This window comes from Macaca mulatta, chromosome X, assembly GCF_049350105.2.
Source record: "Macaca mulatta isolate MMU2019108-1 chromosome X, T2T-MMU8v2.0, whole genome shotgun sequence".
Classification (NCBI taxonomy): domain Eukaryota; kingdom Metazoa; phylum Chordata; class Mammalia; order Primates; family Cercopithecidae; genus Macaca; species Macaca mulatta.
This window is the reverse complement of record NC_133426.1, coordinates 43,658,281-43,681,833: the sequence shown is the minus strand read 5'-3', so window position 1 is coordinate 43,681,833 and position 23,553 is coordinate 43,658,281. Positions and strand designations below refer to the sequence as shown.

General features: G+C 39.2%; 1 protein-coding gene across 1 annotated transcript in view; it reads right to left on the bottom strand.

Moving 5' to 3' along the window:
• Nucleotides 1-23,553, bottom strand: part of MAOA (monoamine oxidase A) — an 81,758-nt gene that overhangs the window by 35,427 nt on the left and 22,778 nt on the right. Inside the window, exon 3 of the mRNA XM_015127229.3 lies at nt 16,604-16,741. Coding sequence (XP_014982715.2) covers nt 16,604-16,741 — 138 coding nt within the window. The remainder of the gene's footprint in view (nt 1-16,603; nt 16,742-23,553) is intronic.

Below are 23,553 nucleotides of genomic sequence, written 5' to 3'. Positions count from 1 at the left end.
TGGTCCTTGTTATAATTCCTCCCTTAACTGAAATCTGGAAAAATCTACATTTTCCTCTGTAAAATGCATGTATAGTCAAGGAATAGTCTAATGCAAAACTGATCTTTGCTTTGGGAAAAAATGTTATTAAAAAACATGAATATTGCCCGGGAGGCTGCGGCAGGAGAACTGCTTGAACCCAGGAGGCGGAGGTTGCAGTGAGCCGAGATTGCGCCACTGCACTCCAGCCTGGGCGACAGACCAAGACTCTGTCTTAAAAACAAATAAATAAATATTCTCAATAGTCTGGGAACATAAAGAAAAGTATTATAAATATAACTCAACAAAATGTGTCCCACATTCCTAATGAAGTTCTTCACAGAAAGATGCCAACTTGAGTATGATTTCACACAAGGTCCAAAGACCCCTTGATCTGAGCCTTGATAAACAGAGGTGGCAGGAGAAGAAAAGAGTTCAAGGAAAGAGGAAAATCTGGCCTGGCAATCATTTTAGAAATGGGAACCACGGAATATTTTACAAGAAGAGGTGGTGGCTTACACCTGTAATCCCAGCACTTTGAGAGACCGAGACAGGCAGATCACCTGAGGTCAGGAGTTCGAGACCAGCCTGACCAACATGGCAAAACCCTGTCTCTACTTAAAAAAAAAAATACGAAAATTAGCCAGGTGTGGTGACGGGTGCCTGTAACCCCAACTACTTGGGAGGCTGGGGCAGGAGAATCACTTGAACCCGGGAGGCAGAGGTTGCAGTGAGCCAAGATCATGCCACTGCACTCCAGCCTGAGCAACAGAGCACAACTCCATGTCAAACAAACAAACAAACAAACAAAAAAAACTCATCTCTACTAAAAATACAAAAAAAAAAAAAAGAAAGAAAATCAGCCGGGTGTGGTGGTGGACACCTCTAATCTCAGCTACTCGGGAGGCTGAGGCAGGAGAATTGCTTGAACCCTGGAGGCGGAGGCTGCAGTGAGCTGATATCATGCCACTGCATTCCAGCCTAGGTGACAGTGCGAGACTCTGTCTCAAAAAAAAAAAAAAAAAAAAAAAACCCAAGACCATAAAGGCCCATAACATAAACTTCTTTGCTGTTGATAAAGGATTTCATCAATTAGTTTCACCCCTATCAGTTTCTGGCTTCTCTGTTCTCATTTCACAGAAAACCCAAACCTGCTAAAAATAAATGCACTTATGTGGGGAACACTTTTGCATGTGAGAATCTCTAAAGTAGTGCAGTACGGGTGCCTGGAGGATATCTCTTGGCTGAGTGAGAACTGCCTGACAGTGTGGACCCTCTCAGTCTCCAGAATGTGATTCTATAGTTTTCTCACCAAGGTGTCAGCAGTTTCTCAATATTAAGCCACTTCTCAGTAAGGAATGCCTTCGTGACCTAAGAGGGTGAAGCAGGGGCTCTGGGAATACTTCCAAATGATTACTGCTCTTTAAAAATAAAAGGAAAAAAAAATCGAGTGTAATGGTCAAGTTCATTTTGTACCTACACTCTGAAAGCTTACTAGTTTTCCAAAGTGGCCATTAATCTCTAAAGGGCAGTGTCTTTGATACAGCAGAAACTGTTTATGTCAAACAGAACGCAATGTCCCTGGAACCGTGCCCGCAAACACTTAAGTCCCTTTGAGAAACTACATCTTCAATCTACTAATGTTCATAATAACAGAAGACTATTGCCAGGAGATAGCAGTTTATGGCTCCCACATAATTCTTTATTGTTGGTTCTATAAGATAATTTTATAGTAAGCAAAATAGCATTTCCTGATTGGCACATTGGAGAGTTTCATCTCTCTGTACTTTTATATTTGAGTTAAGCAACAGGAAGTGAGCGTTATTAGAGTATCATAGGTCACTGGGGAAGCTGCCAAATAGCCTTCTTTAATCATCTTCAAGATAAAGAGTTATCTTCCAGATTAATTTAGAAATATGCCTGTCCAGCTTATATGAATACCTTGAGACCCTTCTAGTCCCATTGTTTTGTGACAAAGCCTGTAAGATGAATCTTTTGATGATTTATTTTCTATAGTTTATAACAATGCTTTAAATTTTAAAATCTCCAAGAAGAGATCCATTAAATAGGATGGCAGTTTTGTGTTGTATTAATAGTTAACAAAAGCCTTATCTTCCTCTTTCCAAATGTAGGTATCCAAGCTCTCTTCAAACATACATAGCTTCACGCTATCTACAAAAAGCCTTCATAACCTACATGGAGACATCTATCCTTTTCATTTGTCATCCTCTTTGCATTCTTTTAGCAGTCCCACTCAAATGATGCCCCCATTGCCTTCACATCCTTGTTTTCTAAAATCTGACTTGTATCCTCAAAAGTCCATGGGTGCCCTTTTCTCTATGGTCACCAGTGAGCCACTTTTAGCTAGATATGAAGGGATGTATCCATCCCATTAGCACTTGGCTGAATTTGATACCACCCCATCAGATAGTGCTAGTTGTCCCAAGTCTCAGCCTACTACCCCAAGACCCCTCCTTCTATGATCCACTGAATCCCCCAGAGTCTGATCCTTAGCCTTTTCCTTTCCTTCTGCCCACCCCTTTCCCTTTTCCCTGGGGAACTTATCCACCCTCACATTTGTTATTATATTTGCATAGTCTTATGGTTTACATTTTTCATGCCTCTGCTCCATGTTTACGAATACCAAATTATCTATAACCTCTCACATCATTTCAAGGGCTGGCAGCACATTCCTATGTGTTTGTTTAGGACCTGATATTTCATATTCTCAGCCTCTGTCTCAAGACTTGTACAGCTACCAATGCAATGGGCGCCTGAGTTGTGCAGTCCCATCTCTGGAAAAAGAGAACCATTACACTCAGATATAAATGATGATATATCATCAACAATGACGGGTTTTATTTATGTTTTTAGACAGGATCTTTCTCTGTCACCCAGGCTGGAGTGTAGCGTTGTGATCACAGCTCACTGCAGCCTCAAACTCTCAGATTTAAGTGATCTTCCAGCCTCAGCCTCCCAAATAAGCTGGGACTATAGGTGTGTGCCACTATGCATGGCTAATTTTTGTATTTTTATTTGTTTATTTTTTCTTGTAGAGATGGGGCCTCACTTTATTGCTCAGGCTGGTCTTGCACTCCTGGGCTCAAGTGATCCTCCTGTCTTGGCCTCCCAAAGTACTGGGATTATAGGCATGAGCCACTGTGCCTGGCCCCAACAGTGAAGGGTTCTAAAAGAAATTTATGTCTTCTTTTCCAAGGGATTCTAGTTATATACAGAAATTACAAACAAAACAGTTAAGATAGAAACAATAATGAGTTCTTCTGGCAGCTTTTTTGTAAATAAAGATAATGACAGAGTTTTTTTAAAAAAATAATTTTCCTCTTTCACAGATGCCATTAACTCAGGAGAAACGGGAAGTGTGAAAAAAGATGAAAATATCACACTGTGAGGACAAAAGGCTAGTTAACAGCTTTATTAACATATCATTCACATATCCTATAATTCATCCATTTATAGTGTACAATTCAATGGTCTTTGGTATATTCACAGAGCACGCAACCATCACCACATCTCATTTTAGAACATCTTCTTCACCCCAGGAAGAAGCCCTTAATTATTAGTAGTCACTCTTCTTTCTCTCACACTGCATTTTGAAGAACTGCCAAACTATTTTCCAAAGTGGCTGCACCATTTTACACTTCTAGCAGCAATGGATGAGGGTTCCAATGTCGCCCCATCCTGCACAACTCCTACTAACGTCTGCCTTTTTTATTACAGCCATCCTGTTGGGTGTGAAGTGATATCTCATTGTGGTTTTGACTTGCATTTCCCTCATATCTTTTCAGATGCTTATTGATCATCTGCATATCTTTTTTTGGCAAAGTATCTATTCAAGTCCTTTGTCCATTTTTGAATTGGGTTGTCTTTTTATTATTGAGTTGTTAGAGTTCTTTATGTATTCTGAATACAAGTCCTTTTGTCAGATATATGATTTGCAAATATTTTCTCCCATTTTATGGATTGTCTTTTCAGTTTCTTGATGGTATACAAATGACAACACTTCAAAAACTTTTTTTGATGAAGACCAATTTATCTATTTTTTCTTCTGTTGCTTGTGCTTTCAGTATCATCAAATAAATCACTGCCTAACTCACAGAGATTTATTATTTTTTCTTCTAGGAGTTTTACAGTTTTAGCTCTTGTAGTTAGGTCTAAAATGAGTTAATGTTTGTGTATAGTGTGAGAAGAGGTCCAACTTCATTATTTTGCATGTGGATATCCAGTTGTCCAATACCATTTGTTGAAATAACTTACTTTACTTTTTGCACTGAGTTGCCTTGCTACCCTTGACAAAAATCAATTGGCCATAAATGTAAGGGTTTATTTCTGAAATCACAGTTCTACTCCATTTACCAATATGTTTATCCTTATACAAGTACACATTGTTTTTATACAAGTATGCATTGTTTTAGCACACTAGCTTCATAGTAATTTTTGAAATCAGGAAGTGTGGGTCCTTCAAATTTGTTCTTCTCTTTTAAAACTGCTTTGGCTATTATGGGTCTCTTGCATTTACATATACATTCTAGGATCAGTCTCCCAATTTCTGCAAAAACAGTCAGCTAGGATTTTGAAAGAGATTGTGTTAAAAACATAGTTCAATTTGGGAAATATCATCACCCTAACAATATTAAGCCCATGAACACAGGATGCCTCCATTTATTTACATCTTTAATTTATTTCAATGATATTTTGTAGTTTTAGGTATGTAAGTCTTACACTTCTTTGGTTAAATTTATTCCTAAGTATTTTATTGTTTTTTGATGCTATTTTCAATGAAGTTATTTTCTGAAGTTGTTTTCTTAATTTCATTTCAGACTGTTCATTGCCACTGTATAGAAATAAAATTTATTTTTAAAGATTGATCTTGTATCCTGCAACCTTGATGAACTTGTTTAACAGTTTCATGAGTTGTTTTAGTCAGTATCAGGATTTTCTATATACAAGATCATGTCATCTGCAAATACAATTTTTCTTCTTCTTTTTTTTTTTTTTTTTTGGATTTCTTGCCTAAGTGCCCTGGCTAAAATCTCTAGTACAATGTTAAATACAAGTGGCCAGAGTAAATATCTTTGTCTTGCTCCTGATTTGAGAAGGAAAGCTTTCAATCTTTTACCATTGAGTATTATGGTAGCTGTGGGTTTTTTGTAGAAGCCCTTTATTAGGTTGAGGAAGTTCTCCTCCATTCTTAGTTTTTCTAGTGGTTTTATCATAAAAGGGCGTTAAATTTTGTCAAATGTTTCTGCTCTGTCTGTTGAGATGATCATGTGCTATTGGTCCTTCATCCTATTAATATGGTGGTGCATTACATTATTGGATTTTTTGTATGTTAAACTAACCTTGCATTCCTGGAATAAATCCTACTTAGTCATGGTGTATAAACCTTTTAATATATTGCTAGATTCAGTTTGCTAGTATTTTCTTGAAGATTTTTGCACTCTATATAGGGATATTGGTTTGTAGTTTTCTTGTGATGTCTTTGGTTTTGTTATTCAGGATAATACTGACCTCACAGGATGAACTGAGAAATCTTTCCTCCTCCTGTACTTTTCTAGAAGCATTTATAAAGAATTGGTATTAATTCTTCTTTAAACTTTTGGTAAAATTTACCAGTAAAGCCATTTGTGTCTGGGTTTGTTTCTGTGGGATATTTTAAATTACTAATTCAATCTCTTTTCTTATTATAGGTCTATTCAATTTTCTATTTATTCCTGAGTAGTTTTGATAATTTGTGAACCTAAATCTCTAAAAACACCTCCTGCGTTAGCATCTCTTACTTTGATCTTTACAGGTGTTATATGAAAATAGTTTCCATGGTCGTAAGTCTGGGAAATCCTGGTTTGTGTTCAATAGTCTTTTTTATTGCCAGGCTTCCTAGGACTCCTAATTTGTTAACAGGCACCTTGACTATCAAAGACAGGGATAGAATACGGAGCACTTCCAAAATTTATCTGACCACCAAATGCCCTGTTTTTGCAAAGTATTTTTAAGATTAATGTTGCTTAGAAAAAACTTGAGAAATATTCCCCTAGGCATACTTCACATTCTGGCTTGCACTGGCAGAAGCATGACATAACACAGGAAAATATGCAATGAAAGAGAAGCTGTGATAACCAGAATGTTTATTTTCCAAATGTTACACATGGGAATACAATTTCATTTGTATCCCTTCTGGACAAAAGGGCACATAATTCCACAACACCGAATCAAATAGGAGAAAGGAAGGAAACTGCTTGTACATCTAGCTAAAATTGCAAGTGCATCATGGGCTTCACGCGGAGTTTCTGCCCTCAGCCCGTCCTCCTCCTAACAAGACAGTGCAGTGAGAAAGTACATCAGAGCAGGTAGAGAGGGCCAAGGGCAAAGCAGAGCTTCTTGTCAGCTAAGCTGTTAAGTGAGTGCATTCACCTTTTATATCACAGTGTCTGGGAAGATGTGGCCTTGCCCCCTACTACTGGATGAAGTTACTTCAGTGATGGCTTTATAACCATGATGGCAGAGATAGGGTGATGGCATGGAATGAAAGGGTGGATGAACTAAGAGCCATTATGCTCTTAGCACCAACTTCCCAGCATTTAAACATCAGAATAGTATTTTTTTTTTTTTTAATTTACAGATTGGGAAAAGTCACAGATACTCAGGGCTACTCCACTGGTGGATGTTCAAATAATGATGTCGATTAGTGACTGCACCCATGTCTGTGTCCCAGGATCCACTTTTGTCACCCACTGCTGGTCCGCAAGTGTGAGCCACAGTGATTTCCTCCCATTGTCTCTGAAGCCTGATTTTTTTTTTTTTTTCAGAGACATTTATCTGCTAGATATGGCTATGGAAACTAGGCTACTGTGTACTTTGGCAAATACATAAAACTAAATCTCAGCCTGAGGTTCAGTGTGTATCATTTGAGTCTTACGAATTACAGAAGAGCTATGGGAATGAAAGGTAATTGAATAGTTTACTAATCATTCTCTTCATTTGAAAAACCTGACATGAGAAGTCTTCTAAATGAAAACGACTCAGTTTCACAGCCTTCAGGATCAAAGCATTCACTACACTGAACTATAATTAACACTCAAGCTTTCTGTGATTCCATCAAGTATTTTCTTCTTCTGGTTGCATAAAACCCAAACACAAAGCAAAAACTAAAATGAAGTGCTATGAAAATAGTACTGGACTGTCAAATATCAGGTATTGACATTATTATCATTATTTGCCTCTTTTCGGTTTGAAGCTCTGTGTTTGCAAAGGTTAGTAATTAACTAGGCTTTTATGTCTGTCCCTCTTTCTTTCTCACTTCTGTAGGACCTTGAACCACTCTCATTATTATAACTTTCTCTTATCTCTAAAGTAGGAGTAACAGCCACTTACTAAAACTCTGTGGCCCAGTAGGTTTTCAAAAGGTATCTGTTCACTGAATTTGACATAGAAATGAAAAAGGTTTGAGTCTGCACATGATACAGAGGGCTACATGGCAGCATCAATCCTATTAGGTGGCAGGATGAGGCAATGACAGAAAAGGTTTTCTAGCTGGCTCAACATGTGATCATGGGACAACTGAATTTCCCTTCTTCAGGAAGTGCCCAGAATGGACTAGATATGGGATTCATTGGACGTTAGAGGCTGTTTAAGATTTCAACTGTTAGAAGGCTACTTTGCAAAAGTTTGAAAATTAAAGATCAATGATTGAGTCTTTTGACTGGAGTAATGTGCATGCCACTGGGGTGAGGACAGGGGTTGCTGAGAAGAAATAGGAAGGAAGTAGAAAGCAAGGAGGAAGGAGGAGATTTTAACCTCTGAGAGACAACTACATTCTAACCTGAAAGGTCAGAACCTCCAGGAATTCAGTTATCATGCAGACTAGAGCAATTTCTCTTGAGGAAGCTGCTCGTATGATGTTTAATTCCATTCACAAGGTTCTTTTGGCCATTAACCCAAATGCTGAGGCCCTACATGATTACGTGTGATCACAAAGTCCCTCAGCCTGAGTGAGAGAAATCCTTTGTGTCTGACTTAACTCCCTTTCTATGCTGCCAGTTGCGGGGGTGATGCTAGGTTACTTCTCAGTGAATGGTTAGAAAACAATTCCTGTAGTGAATTAGTCCCTGTTAGAAATGAATGGAAGGAAGATGAGAGGGGTTCTGTTGGATGGATGGGCGGTGACAGTGGCACAACAATGTGGATGTACTTAATGCTACTGAATTAACTGCACACCTAAAAATGGTGAAGATGATAAATTTTATGTTAGTGTACTTTACCATTTTTTTTAAAAGAAAACAAAATGAGTGGAAGAAAAAATCTAATAATTAACTTATTTTGCTATATACTGGGTTGTCGCTGAGTAGGAACTTTATATTTTTGAAACCAAATCTGAGATGTAACCCTTAGAGTTTATAGGAAGAAGGAGCCTCTGAGAGGAGATGACTAATGCTGACCTAGCTGTCCAAACAGTGCAGAGCTTTAAGAGGGATTCTGCCATTAAGCTCTCTGGGAACTCACAGGCAGCAAATGAAGTCTTTTCAAAGTGAGGGGGGAAAAAAGAATGAAAGTTACTAAAAACTAATTTTTTACCAGCTGTCTTCATATATCCTTATACTGGATACCGGATAGATCAAACTGAAAATATGTAAACATTTTTAGCCTCTCTGCTTTTAAAACCTACTCAGAATTGTAATTGAGATAAGAAAGCAATCCCTCCTATATTACCTCATTTCTATCATCAAAACATAATTTCTTACCATGAGCACAGGCCTGTCACCGCTTGCTTGTCCTTACCTAACTGGTATTTTTTTGTTTGTTTGTTTGTTTGTTTTGTTTTTTCTATCTTCTACCCTGACTTATCCAAATTAGTAATACTTGTCAAGAACCACTTCAAATCCTAATCAGGCAGGATATAATGGCATAACATAAAATACTGGCCAATACTTGGGCCATACTTTGAATAATAAGTTTACATGGATCATTTAACAAAAAGAATATATAGCCAGCAATTTCAAACCATGCCTTAGACCTCCAGACTTAGTATTTTAATAAAATAATAGAATCCATCTGTGGTCTTCAGCCTGCTGAGCCTAACTGGGACACTCCGGGGGCTGTTTAGCTGCCAGGTGCTCACTGAAGGCCAGAGGACCTCTCAGACTACAGCTCAGGGTGCAAGAGAAGAGAAGAAGCCACTGTGCCACATACAGCTCCCATGTACAACCACTGTGAACTGTGAACTGCGAAATGTGAACTGTGTCACATACAGCTCCCATGAACGACCACACCTATATCCACAGGAGTCCCTGTTTCCACAGTGGCATCTTACAACTCCAGAGCCTTTTGGGATAAAGTGATTTTTGTCATATCTTGGAGCAGTTTATTAGAAGGGTTCACAAGTTAACTTTGGAATAAAAAACAAAGTGATGTAACCCACAGAACACTGGGCTCAGAGCTGGAAAGCTACACTTTGGCTCCTACGCTCTCTGAGTTGGGAAAAATAATGCTGTTTACTCCTAGGACCATTGGGAAGCTCACGTGAGGTAAAACATGTATAGGTACACTACAGATGGAAGGCAATATTAATAGCATGGAATCAGGAGGGATGAATTCAGGTGTTTAAAAGAAAGGAGGCAAATATACAACAAGTAACGTCCCTACAAGGACTTAACACTTTCTGCTTCCTGAGTTTCCTTCTGAGAGGGATTGAAAGTGAAAATGTATCCTTCTTTGAAGACAAAAGAAACGTCTTCTGTGAGTTGGTATGGACAAGGTGCTAAAAGAAACTTCAAATGAAATGTCCCTTATCCAAAAGAAATTCGACTATAAGCCATGGGTCAAACTCTATTAGCAGTGAGGGGTTATATCTGGTAAGCATTAAGACAAACTCAGCTTTCTGTATGGCCTGCTGGCTAAAACCAAGTTTTCCTCTTAGCAACAACAAATTTACTTAGTATTCCAGAACATACACATTGTGAAAAGCCTTTGATTTCAGTCGTTGGCATAGAAACCTGGAGTAAAGGGCTGTGGGAAGAATAGAACTAATAAAAAAAGAAAAAAAAATGCTTGCTGAGCTGTTACTGTCAGCAAAGTCTATGGTGTTTTAAATAAATCTTTATCACACCATTCTCTAAAAACAAATGGGTGGTATATATTTATAGTCTCTACTTTTATTTAGAGAGGATGTGAAAAGCAGGAAGAACGTGAGAAGGCATGTAATTGTCAATTTCTCCTTTGACGTAGCCTCTGCAAAATGCCTTGCTCCATTTCTGGCTGGGTTCTCCCTCTCTATACCCCTCACCCTACCTGCGTTATTATGTGTGGGAAACTCACGGAAAGAAAAAAAAAAAAGTAGAATCCAACATTTTCATTATTTCTGCAACACATAGCACTGCAAAATTTAACAAAACATCTCCACAACTCAATGAAACATACTCATGCTGATGGAGCATCTTATTTACTAATGCAAGTAATGAATCAATCCACTTGGCATTCAGATCCAGCTGCTTCCCCTATGCCATGCAGAAGAGAAGAACTGATAAAGAGAATGTTTTATTTTATTTATTTTCAAAATTATATTTAAAAAAAAATTTTGTAGCAATGGGGGCCTCACTATGTTGCCCAGGCTAGTCTCAAAATCCTGGGCTCAAGCAATCCTCCTGCCTCAGCCTCTCAAAGTGCTGGGATTACAGGCATGAGCCACTGCGCCCAACTGATAAATAGAATGTTTTAAACATATCTAGCTATTGCTTCTTGGCTTTTTGACTAAGATCAAGTGTAAAAACATCTAGCTGATGCCATTTAAGAATCTACCTTTAAGGTTCACAACGATAAGATTAGTTTATATTAATTTCACAGATCAGATATAATCTCCCCAATAAAACCATGTCAAACTCACAAAATTCATAAAAGCTGCTCACTGTAGAAACCAGTCAGGAACCTATTATATAAGAATCAGGATCTACTAAACCAGAATTAGAAGAGGGATTCTATTCACAAGATCCATGAAGGATACAGGCAAAAATGTTAGCTAATATTTATTTACTGTTCTTATTTACTTGTCTTCTCTCTTTAGATTAGAAGGACCATGACAGCAGAAATTTTGATCATTTGTTCACCACTCTATCTGCAGCCTGGAACAATATCTGGTACAGAGTAGATTTTCCTCTGTAAATACATATTTCTCTCAAATACATAAATATAAATATTAAGCAATGAGTGAATTTAGCATATCAATGTGAATCCTCTATGAATGTGTAGATAGGCATAGTCTCAGAAAGAGAAGGGATCAGGTAGAGGAAACACCACTAAGGTGTATCCTCAGTACTAAGGTGTATCCTCAGTATTCATCTGAGAGGCTCAGGCTTGGAACTGCACACTGTCTTGTCAAAACTTGCACTGTAAACACAATCTAACAAAGGTAAAGAGTGGTTCCTTGGTGAATAGTAAAAAGCTTCCTAGAATAAGCTGACACTAGATGTGTTACAGACTGTCGACAGTGTTTAAACAATTTAAACATTCTTCAAAGTTTCGCATTGGGAAAATTTAAGAGCTGAAGCAATCTGGGCCACAAAGATTATTGATTGGTTTATGTAGACAATGGCAATCCTCCTCTTCATTTCAGTGTTATTTACAGAAACGAATATTGACTATATTAGATTATGAAAGCTGAAGTTGTCACAAAGCAATGCAGAAAGTGTCACAAAGACAATTTGCATTATTAACCCAATACACTATCACATTGGGGAAACACCCACTTTTCCTCTAGAAGTAGAGAAAAACAGTGAGAGTTAAGATATTTTAGGCCGGGCGCGGTGGCTCAAGCCTGTAATCCCAGCACTTTGGGAGGCCGAGACGGGCGGATCACGAAGTCAGGAGATCGAGACCATCCTGGCTAACCCGGTGAAACCCCATCTCTACTAAAAATATACAAAAAAAAAAACTAGCCGGGCGAGGTGGCGGGCGCCTGTAGTCCCAGCTACTCGGGAGGCTGAGGCAGGAGAATGGCGTAAACCCGGGAGGCGGAGCTTGCAGTGAGCTGAGATTCGGCCACTGCACTCCAGCCTGGGCGACAGAGCAAGACTCCGTCTCAAAAAAAAAAAAAAGATATTTTAAAATAAGTAGAGTTACTTTTAGTATACAATTTATTAACCATCTTATCTGGAATATTGAACTAAATATCTTCCTGCTTTTCCCTAACATAGTTTCCTGATCATCATAAAAACATCTACTATAACGAGTACTTCTCATTCCAGAAATGATATGATGTATTGGAAAACACTAGCAAAAAGGCATTCATTCAGATCAAATAAACTAAACTTTAACCAACCCACTACTTTTTTGCCTTAACATTGCTGTCTACCTTGGGTGAAAATATGTGTTCTCTGAAAGGTTAAAGTATGTGAGAGGATGGTTTAATGATATGTATTTCTATTTTTCATCTTTTCATTGGATGAGATTAAGTGTTCAATGAAAAGAATGATGCTTACCATCTGAAATGGGTAGCTATTTGTAAATAAGTACTAAAATTCAAAATAGAGCTTCAACATTTATTTTCTGACAGTTAAATGGCTATTTTCCAGTTACTGCATCCATCAAACAATAACCAAGGCACAGTGATTGTACCATAGCAGGTAGTTAACACTGCTCTTTCAGGCTTCTGGGCCAAAAGATTGAGCAAAATGGTCACCAGCACTGCATATGGGGACACAATGAAGGACACAGGATGACCATCAGAAGAGAGCTGCCAAAAAGAGCCAGGACAAGCACAAACTGTAAGGCAGCTTCCTGGAGTCCACAGTCCCCGACAGTAGAATCTGGACTAGCAAGAGATAGCATAAAGTCAAAAGACCTTAATCTGAATTCCCTTACTCCCTTAGGCAGGTTACTGGGCCTCTGAACTTCAGACTCTTTCTCTGAAATGGCAAAATAACCCCTAACTTAGGATCCATGTGAGGGTTAAGTAAGATAATGGAGGGTTAAGTAAGATAATGGCACAGGGCCTGGAACATACTAGGAGCTCAGTAGGGAGGGTAGTCATTATTATTACTATGGGAGTGGTACTGACCTTGAGGGATCAACCACAGTGGCTGTGATTTAAAGGTGCCATTTGTTGTCCAAAGCATAGGCACGGTATGTGTTTTAGCACATACCTGCCACATGCTGCATATGCAATAATTATGGTCTAATATTACCATTGTGTTGATGTGCATGGCCATGCAATGGCAAAGATCCAGAGGTTGACAGTGCCTTGCATTCTTGTTTGTTTGTTTTTTCTTGAGACGGAGTCTCCCTCTGTCACCCAGGCTGGAGTGCAGTGGCGCGATCTCGGCTCACTGCAACCTCTGCCACCCAGGTTCACACCATTCTCCTGCCTCAGCCTCCCAAGTAGCTGATAGCTGGGACTACAGGCACCCGCCACCACGCCCGGCTAATTTTTTGTATTTTTAGTGGAGACAGGGTTTCACCGTGTTAGCCAGGATGGTCTCAATTTCCTGACCTCGTGATCCACCTGCCTTGGCCCCCCAAAGTGCTGGGATTACAGGCGTGAGCCACTGTGCCCAGCCTCTTTTTTTGTTTTTATTTTATTTTCTGCCTTACATTCTTAAAAACAGCCTCGGGCTACCAAGTCCAATGCCATGGCAAGATGCCTTTGTCCAGTAGGTTAAGCAACAGCGCAGCCATATTTGTATTTTTGTGAAAGAAAAATATGGTAGAAGTTGAGCAATTCTCCCCTCCAGAAAGCTGAGGTTGTTTTTTCCTTAGGAACAGGACTATCAGGGTAGTGTGGATCCAGCCTTACAGCGGGCCCAGCAGCAGCAACAATATCAAAAAAGGGACCCTGGATGCTACTCTTAATATTTCTCTTTCCTTACTTAGGCACCTAATGTGGCATACATCAACTCCTTAAGTCTTTCCATTAGTTCACCCTCTATTAAAGCTTGCAGCAGGACCTTCTCAAAGTACAGAACAATTACATCTGGATTTCTAGAAAGCAGGGTTCCCAGTAAAGCCCAGAAAATTTCAGAGACATCAGAAAGTCTGACACTTAAAATAAGTAATTTGTAAGGTCCTGTTGGGAAGATTGGACAGCATGTCAAGATCTGTTGATCACTTTCAGGCAAAGTCAAAATTCTCAAACAGAACTTTATCATTTTAACCCCACCTTGCCTCCATCAAGAACAACGAGGAGCTAAATTACTTACAAAAGCTGGCTGTGGGTGCCACTTTCAAACTATCACCTTAGCATCGTGCTTTTTATTTTTATTTTTGAGATAGGGTCTTGCGCTGTTTGCCCAGGCTGAAGTGCAGTGGCATGATCATGGCTCACTGTAACCTCGACCTCCTGGGCTCAAGCCATCCTCTTGCCTCAGCCTCCCAAGTAGCTGGGACTATAGGACATGCACCACCATGCCCAGCTAATTCTTAATTTTTCATAGAGAAGAGGTCTCACTATGTTGCCCAGGCTGGTCTAGAACTCCTGGTCTCAGACGATCCTCCCACCTTGGCCTCCCAAAGGGCTGGGATTACAGATGTGAGCCACCATACCCAGCCCAATATCAAGTTTTAGACTGGGCATGGCTGGGAGACTAGCAGGTACCTAGCTTGAGGACATACTTGTAAATTTCCAGTTTTTCCCAGTTTTTAAAATGTACATAAAAGGAACATGAAACCGGAAGAAGAGTAAGAAAGTAGGAAAAAAAAGTGGTCTTTCAATGACTGCATCTCCTTGTCATATGAACCAGGCTTCGGTGATATTGACAGTGAGATACCTTACTATAGATGTGTGTGTGGCCAAACAAACATTGGAGATCCAGCACATCTCCATTCAGAGTCCTCAGTTTCATTTCCTAGGCCATATATTGGGATAATGAAGAGCACGCACTCAGGGGTTAGGTAGACTGTTAGGAGTTTTATAGCCTTGTCAAGTCACTTTAACCTCTTTGAACTTCTGGTTTCTCATACTTAAAATGGGGATGATAATGCCTGCCTAGCAGGGTGGATGTAAGGATTTAATGAGTTCATGCATAAAAAGCTTTTAGTTGTTGTTTATTGTTAGCCTCCAGGTAAACTAAAAACCTCTCAGCCTCTGAATCTTATCAGCATGAATCTGCTCAGATTCCAAGATAATCATCACACTCATTTGCTTCCCAGTTGGAGTGGAGAGTGAATTTACGTGACTGTTTAATTAGTAGTTGAGCGCAAAGGGTTTGGTCTCTCTCCTGATATTAAATGTGAGAATACAGGTAAAAGTGCTTAATAAATGTTAGCAGTTATGATTCTTACTGTTGTTATTACTTACTAGTCCATGGAAACACTGTGCAGTGCAGAAAAGAGAAAATGAGGAAGCAAAGGGGTTTTTTCCTTTTTGATCACGGCCTGTTGTAACCAGAGTTCCTAAATACTTTGTGAAATTTATTATACTTTCTTCATTCCTCCCTTGACCTCTTAACTCACAGTTTTTCTAAAGACTACTGATTTTCAAGTCCAACAGAGCTTAAAGGTCAAAAGAAAAGAAAAGAATAAAAAGACTACTGATTTGCTTTTTCACATCTGTCACCACCAGACTATCCCAAGCATCTGAAACCACGTGGCTATCAGAGTTTACAAAGGTTTCTGGTCTCTTCTGATTGGGTATCAGTGTACATATGTCACAAGTATCCTCAACTCCCAGGACACACCCAAAACTCTGTAGCCTTCAGACCCACAGTTATTGCCCAAGGTAGAGTAGGGGAAGGGATGTATTTTTTGAGAAGTGATGTGGTTATTGGTGTGGGAATCCTGACATTAGAATGAGTAAATAACCCCTTCCTCAGTGACACTAGCTCTAGGAAGTAGGCTGCAATGTCAGATGGGAAATTTGATTTCTCAAGGCATGTTTCCAGACTCCAGCCACTCCATGTTTGGCTTCAGTGAGAAAGAAAAACACTGGCAACAGCTGTGGATATCAGTGGCTAGAGTTTAAACAATCTCTTGTTTAAACAGTAGGAAACTGCACAAACAAGCTAGACTTCCCAAGAGTGAAGGCCAGGTACAGAGGAAATAAAGCATTCCAAATAATGCCAGGTAAGAATGAGGATGAATAACCAGTTCAAAGGCTAAAGAAGTGGCCTCAAACTCTTGTGTTCCTTGGGGCTCTAGAGTTGCTTCCTAGGTCGCTCAGGGATTGCCTGCAGCTGGGGGAGGGGAGTGTGCATGCGTGTGCGTGCGTGTGTGTGCACGTGTGCGTGCACATGTCTGTTGCAGGCACCCGCCGCCCCCACCCCAGTGCCCTTCAAATGCATTAGGAGGGAACCCAGAGCCTCCCATTCCTACTCTCTGGGAGTGAGGGTAGCTTGTGAGGGCCACTGAGGGTGACAGGGAGGAAGGCCAAGCTGAGTCATAATATCCTGCAGTGATTCCAGGAGACTTTAGCGATTTTTTTCAAAAGAAAAAGAAAAAAGAAAACAAGAAAAGAAAGGCAAATACTACTTCAAAGTCGAAAGCCTACTTTTACAATTGCTTTGAAAGAAAAATAACTAAAAACAAACCAAATGTTTTCTCAAATAAAATGTTTCCCTATCAGTCACTTGGGTGAAGTCAGCCTTACCTTGACATATTGAACGAGACGCTCACAGACATTCACTTTGTAAGTCTCTATGCCCAGCTCCTTAGACAAGCGTAGGATTCTGTTTTGGGTTGGTCCCACGTAAGCTCCACCAACATCTACGTAATTAACATGCTCATTCTGCAAAAAGAGAAAAATTGGTCAGAGGACTTTAGTTAAAACTTGGAAAAATGTGTCTTGTAAAAAAAAAACCCCATTTATTTTTTTAAAAGTTAATTGTGCCTTATGTCTCCCCTATAAAGAGCAACTGAAAATGGCAGTCTTTCCTCGTCCACTCAAGAACTGGGGCACAATCCTGTCTAACACTCATCACTAAGCACCATCATTTGGCAAAGCTATTGGTAAGGTCAACTAGGCAATACAATGCATAAAAGATAAAGAACACTAGTATATTCTGCCAGTTTAGATCCTTTACAAAACATTTAAATTATCATGTGAGCTTCTCTCTGGTGTTATTACTGGAGGAGCTACCCAAAGCCTAATTCCCTAATTTCCACCAGGTGAAATCTTAAATCAGTCCACATTGATGTTTCTAGATGCTATTTTAAAACACTTCCAGGAAAGAATGCATCATAGGAAAAGAATACAAGAAGGTATAAAAAGATTCACATATCACTAAATTATTTACAAACATGCAAACCCTCTATCATAAACTAAAATTGTTTACTTGGCCTTCCTCCCTGTCACCCTCAGTGGCCCTCACAAGCTACCCTCACTCCCAGAGAGTAGGAATGGGAGGCTCTGGGTTCCCTCATAAATACAGTTCTCCATGCTTTTCAGCTGTTTTTATTAATTGGCAAGTCCCAATGATTTAATCAATAAATTGAATATTGGTGAGCTGCAACCCCTCCATGGCTTTTTTTTTTTTTTAATAACTAAAGGGTCTGTGTCTATTTTGTTGTGTATACCAGTTCTCAAGCATGTTGTCATGCCTTTTTTCCTTGTTTGCCTGATTATTTTTTATTGAATGCCACCCATTGCACTTGAAAACATGCAGAAATCATTTCAATCCTAGGAAGATGGTATCTTTCTCAGAGAGGATTTATGTTTGCTTCTGCCCACAGCCTGGGACCCTCACAGTACTAGATAACTTTATTCCATTTGCAGTACCTGAGAGGATTTGAGGCTGGACCAAAATGCACATTTGAACTAGCTTTCTTGCCATTCACCCTTGGTCCTTAGATGCAGCCCAACTCCACAGCACAAGGAGTTGACCAATACTCCCCTACAAATTAGTACACACTTCATGGGGTTCTGGACTTGACCTGTCACCCTAGCTTTGCACTAGATCCAAAGCACTGCTCAGCCTTCGGGAGCTTCTTCAGTGGTTAGCAACTCCCCCTGCCACCCAGGGAAAAGTAGGTTAATCTTTTCCAGATGTTGGCCCAGTGATTCTTCCCTATCTTGTTAGCTTGCTGGCTCTTTGATGCTTTAAAGATGTGTGTGTGCATGTGTGTGTGTGTCTATACAGTGCAACTTGTCTAGTCTCTTTGTATTTTGTTATAATTTACCTAATCTGTTATTTCCAGAAAATTGTCTAGTATTATTCAACATTTCCTTCCTGGAGCTACCCAACCCGATATTATCTTTCTATTGGAGGATATGCTTTGCTAACATTTTGTTGAGAATTTTTATATCTATGTTTATATCTACGCTAACATTTTGTTTAGAATTTTATATCTATGTAAGCAATATTGAGACTGGCCTATGATTCTCCTTTCTTCTACTGCCTTGTCTGTTTTTTGCATTAGAGTACTGCTAATCTCCTTAGTTAGTGATCATACTTTTTTCTATTCTGTAGAAAGGTTTGTATGTAAATAAAGTGATCCATTCTTTGAACATTATGTAGAACATACCTGTAGAACTATCTAGGCTTGGTGATTTTTTTTTTAGGGAAAATCTTAAACTACACATTTAATTTATTTTTAGGTTAAAGCACTACTCTTCTATTTCCAGACTAAATCAATGTTAACTTTGATGAATTATATTTTTCTCATAATATGTACATTTCATATATGTTTCAAAACTGTTGGTTTAATGTTCATGGCATCTTCTTTTCATTTAATTATTCTTTATTGTATCAGTAATTATATCTTCATTTTCATCTTTTTTTATTATTATTTTTTGAGACAGGGTCTTACTCTATCACCCAAGCTGGAGTACAATGGCATGATCATGGCTCACTGCAGACTCGACTTTCTTGGGGTCTACGAATTCTCCCACCTCAGCCTCCTGAGTAGCTGGGACCACAGGCATGTGCCACCACACTCAGCTAATTTTTGTATTTTCTGTAGACTTAGGGTTGCTCAGGCTGATCTCGAGCTCCTGAGCTCAGCACCTGCCTCAGCCTCCCAAAGTGCTGGGATTACAGGCGTGAGCCCCACATCTGGCTCTCATCTCTTATTTATTTGGGGTGTTTCTTTTTCTGGAAAAATCTTATCAGACACTTCTTGTGTATCTTTAATAGGTCTCTTCAAATAATCAACTTTTATTTTATGGATCCTCTTTGTTGGGTGTCTATTTTCTTTTTTTTTTTTTTTTTTTTTTTGAGACGGAATCTCGCTCTGTCGCCCAGGCTGGAGTGCAGTGGCCGGGTCTCAGCTCACTGCAAGCTCCGCCTCCTGGGTTCACGCTATTCTCCAGCCTCAGCCTCCCGAGTAGCTGGGACTACAGGCGCCCACCACCTCACCCGGCTAGTTTTTTGTATTTTTTAGTAGAGACAGGGTTCCACCGTGTTAGCCAGGATAGTCTTGATCTCCTGACCTCGTGATCCACCCGTCTCGGCCTCCCAAAGTGCTGGGATTACAGGCTTGAGCCACCGCGCCCGGCCTGTCTATTTTCTATATCATTGATATGTGCCCTTTTTACCCCTTCTTTGGATTTATTTTGCTCTTACTTTTCTAACTCTTTGCATGATTAGCTTATTTATATACAGCCTTTTTCTTTTCTAATGGAAGAATTTAGACTATATATCTTCTAAGTATTGCTTTAGCTGCATCCACAACTTTATATTTTCCATTATTTTGCAGGTCTCAGTATTGTCACGCAGAAAAGGAAAAAAAAATAAGCTTATCTTTATTTATGTTTTCCATCTGAATTTACGCTACCCATATGATATGAAAAACCTTGGGCGGAAAATTTAAAGTGTCAATGCGGGTGGTTGAAGTAGACTCAAATCCTTTTCCCCTAGGTCTCAAATAATTTACACACAGATAAAGTTCCATGGAAAATTAGCAACCCACAGCCAAGAGTTACAAAACATACGTGCAAACAAGGCACCAAAAGAAAATAAGCAGAAAAAATAATCCAGAAAGACTTTGTAATAGTTGAATTATACACAGAATCTAAAAGTACTATGTAATATATTTTAAATAAAATAAGCCATTAAAACTAGGAGCAGGGGAAAAGAAACTGAAAATATTATCAGGTAGATTTAAAAATAACTACTAGTGATAAAAATGTACTAATTAAAATTTTAAAAACTCTGTGAATGGATTAAACAGTATATTCGACATAGTTAAAGAGTGAGTAAACTGCTAGATCTGAATAAATTATATAGAATGCAGTTAGAAGATAAAGAATTGGAAAATATGTTGAGGAGGTAGTTAAGACATGGAAGATGGTATCAAAATATTAAGTAGTATAAAAAAATAGTGGCTGAGGATTTACCAGCATTGTTGGAAGATAAGAAACCCAATAGGTCCAAAGAATGATAAATAAAAATAAATTCTCATCCAGACACAGAGAAACTGCAGTATACCAAAGAAAAGAGCTCTCAGAAGCAATTCTTTTTCAGGAAACGAAAGAGGCAAATCGTACATACTCTGAAAAAAAAATCAACAATTAGACTTAACGATAAATTAGACTTCAACAATAAAAATACAAGCCAGAAGATAGGGGAATAATATCTTTGCTGTTCTGAGAGAAAAAAAAAGAGGAAGAGAAATTCTAAATAGAATTTGTTACCTGTTAGAACTATGTTTTGTCAAGCTGACAAATGTACAGAGTTTAGAACCCAGATTGGAGGAAAGGGTGTGTTTCAAGTAGAATGAAAATGGTTACAAATAAAAGGTCTGAGATTCAAGAACGGACAGTGAACAAAGATACTGGCAAAACCTTTAAAGAAAATGAAGCAACATCAACAATAGAATAAAACAGAGAAGTCTGCTGGTATGTTCAAGAAATAGCAAGGAGGCCAAAGTGGCCAGAACAATGTGAGCAAGGAAAAAAGTTGAAGATGAGGTTACAGAGGTTATTGGCAGAGCAGGTCACTTAAAGCCTCCCAGGACATTGTAAGGACATAGGTTTTGACTGTCAGTGAGAAGGAGGGGGGCCTTTGGAAGGTCTTGAGCAGGGAAATGCTAAAATCTGACTTACATTTGAAAGGCTCACTCTCACTGATGCACTATGAAAGAACAGAATGTAGGGGGCAGGAGTAAAAGCAGGGAAATCAGGAGCCTATTGCAATAATCTGGCCTAGGGATAATGGTGGCTCCCACCAGGGGATAGCAGTGGAAGTGGTGGGAAGCATTGAATTCTGGATATGTTTTGAAGGCAGGGCCAACAGAATTTCCTGACAAAACAAATGAGGGTCTGGTAGTGTTGAGCATGACTCCGAGTTTTTTCAAAGTTGCCATACTCTAACATGGAGAAGGTGGCTGGAATAGTGGCCTTGAGGAAGATCAGAAGTCTAGTGTTGGATGTGTTATGTTTGAGGTGTGTATGCAACATCCAGGAGATCTACAAATTTCTAACTTCCATGTCAGATGAGCACAGCATATTGTATTCAGCATGTTACTTATTTCAATGAGGAGTTGGGGTTTTCATTCTGCCGTAATACCAGAAATGAAGTGTTTCTGTGACTTCTTTAAGGTGTCCTCATATAATGTTTATTCTCTCTTTTAGTAACCATCAGTGCTGGCCTTTAAACCTTTTCTAATCTCCAACATCCATTTTGAGATAGAAAGAACAAAACTGGAATCAGTACTCCAATAAATTTCTGGGCTTTAACAAAGACAGCAAGAGGACTCCTGGGAGTTTCCAAACATGATGTCTTTAGAAGGCTGACACTATAGTTAAAGCAAATAATCCTAAATGAAGCAGTAAAAAGAGTGAGGCATTTTGCAGAATGTTTCTTTACAAAGTAAAACCATTCTAAATGAGGTACCTGAAGTTCAGCATGAAGACACTAGAAGCAGTAACAATGTATTCTACTATGTTGCACCTCAGTCTTTGGGGTCTTGATTTAGATCTCACTACTCAGCCTTTGCAGAGGTCACAAACATGCAACAATATTGGCAAACAAATACACCAACCCTGTGGCAGCCCTGCAGGCATTTCAACTTTATTAACTTGACCTAATGCATCATGGATGAATCACATTAGGAAAAACAGGGAAGTTTTGAACTAATGAAGACCCATCTGAACAGCTTGCCAGGTAATACCAAATTTGACATTCTGGTACTCAGAGATCCACAGTAGCTTTTACGGCATCTCCTCCCAAAATTATCCTAATTGATTATGTTATTAGAAACAATTTTTAAAAATATTTGTTTCAGTTTCTTATTAAATACAATTTTCATGCCTGTTTCCTTTTTTAAATTTTTTAACTTTTTGAGTCAGGGTTTCCACTCCTGTCACCCAGACTGGAGTACAATGGTACAATCTCGGCTCACTGTAACCTCTGCCTTTTGGGCTCAAGTGATTCTCCTACCTCAGCCTCCCAAGTAGCTGTGACTACAGGTGTACACCACTGCACCTGGCTACTTTTTGTATTTTTAGTAGAGATGGGATTTCACCATGTTGGCCAGGCTGATCTCAAACTCCCAAGCTCAAGTGATCCACCTGCCTCGGCCTCCCAGAGTGCTGGGATTACAGGCGTGAGCCACCATGCCCAGCCTCCATGCCTGTTTCTTAAAGCCCTCTTTTTCTCCTTCTCATCATTTGGAGTATAAATGCTAAGTCCTAATTACCAAGCATTTCAGAGATTCCTTTCTCACATTCCTAAGGGGGGTGTAATATCATGCTGAATAGACAAGAATGGTTCCTGAGTGATGCTGACATATATAAATGACACAGCATGGCAAAGTAATTGGGGCCTATAACACAGATGGGGACAAGTATGTTGAAATTCTCATTTCCCTTATACAAAGAAACTTGTTCTTAACTGAAAATCCATAACATGACTGATGCTCCTGTTTAATAACCAAAAGGTTTTAGAGATAAGAAAAATAGGGCTAAGGGACAACCTAATAACTATCTCCAAAATGAAGGAATATTTTTCAGAAAATGACAGAAGAATCATATCTAATAAAGGCATACAGGCAGAAGACGCAACTCTTCGTTTGCACTATAACACGCTGCCTTCAATTAGAATTTGAAGATGGAAGGGAGTTTCTCCAGGGACATTTAGATTGTATCTTATTAGTCAGATGAGAAAACTGAGATGTAAAGTGCTAATAGGACTTATCCAAGACATCATATCAAGTCAGTACAGAGGCTAGAATCCCAATCTCCTCACTCCCAGACCAATAGCTTCCCAGTGGACTACATCTAAGGGAGCACTCAGAAAATTTAATCTGGATTGGCATTAATTTAAGGCAAGCAAGCAAACAAATGCCACAGAGTAGCACTTCTATAGTGTCCCCTGGAGATGCTGTCAAAATGCAGATCCAGATTCAGCAGTTCTGAGACAGCCTGAGATTCCACATTTCTATCAAAATCCCAGTTGATTCTGGGGCTACTGACCCACAGATGATACTTTGCATAGCAAGGCTGTACAGCACCCTTAGAGCTGAGCAAAGCAGAAATAGGCTTAGATACATCCCTGTATCCAAAAAGGTAGGAAGCAAATGACAGAAGGGTAGCATGGCACAAGGTGGCTGAAATCGCTGCTATGAAATCCTAATTCAAATGTTGTCTGTAGGCTATTC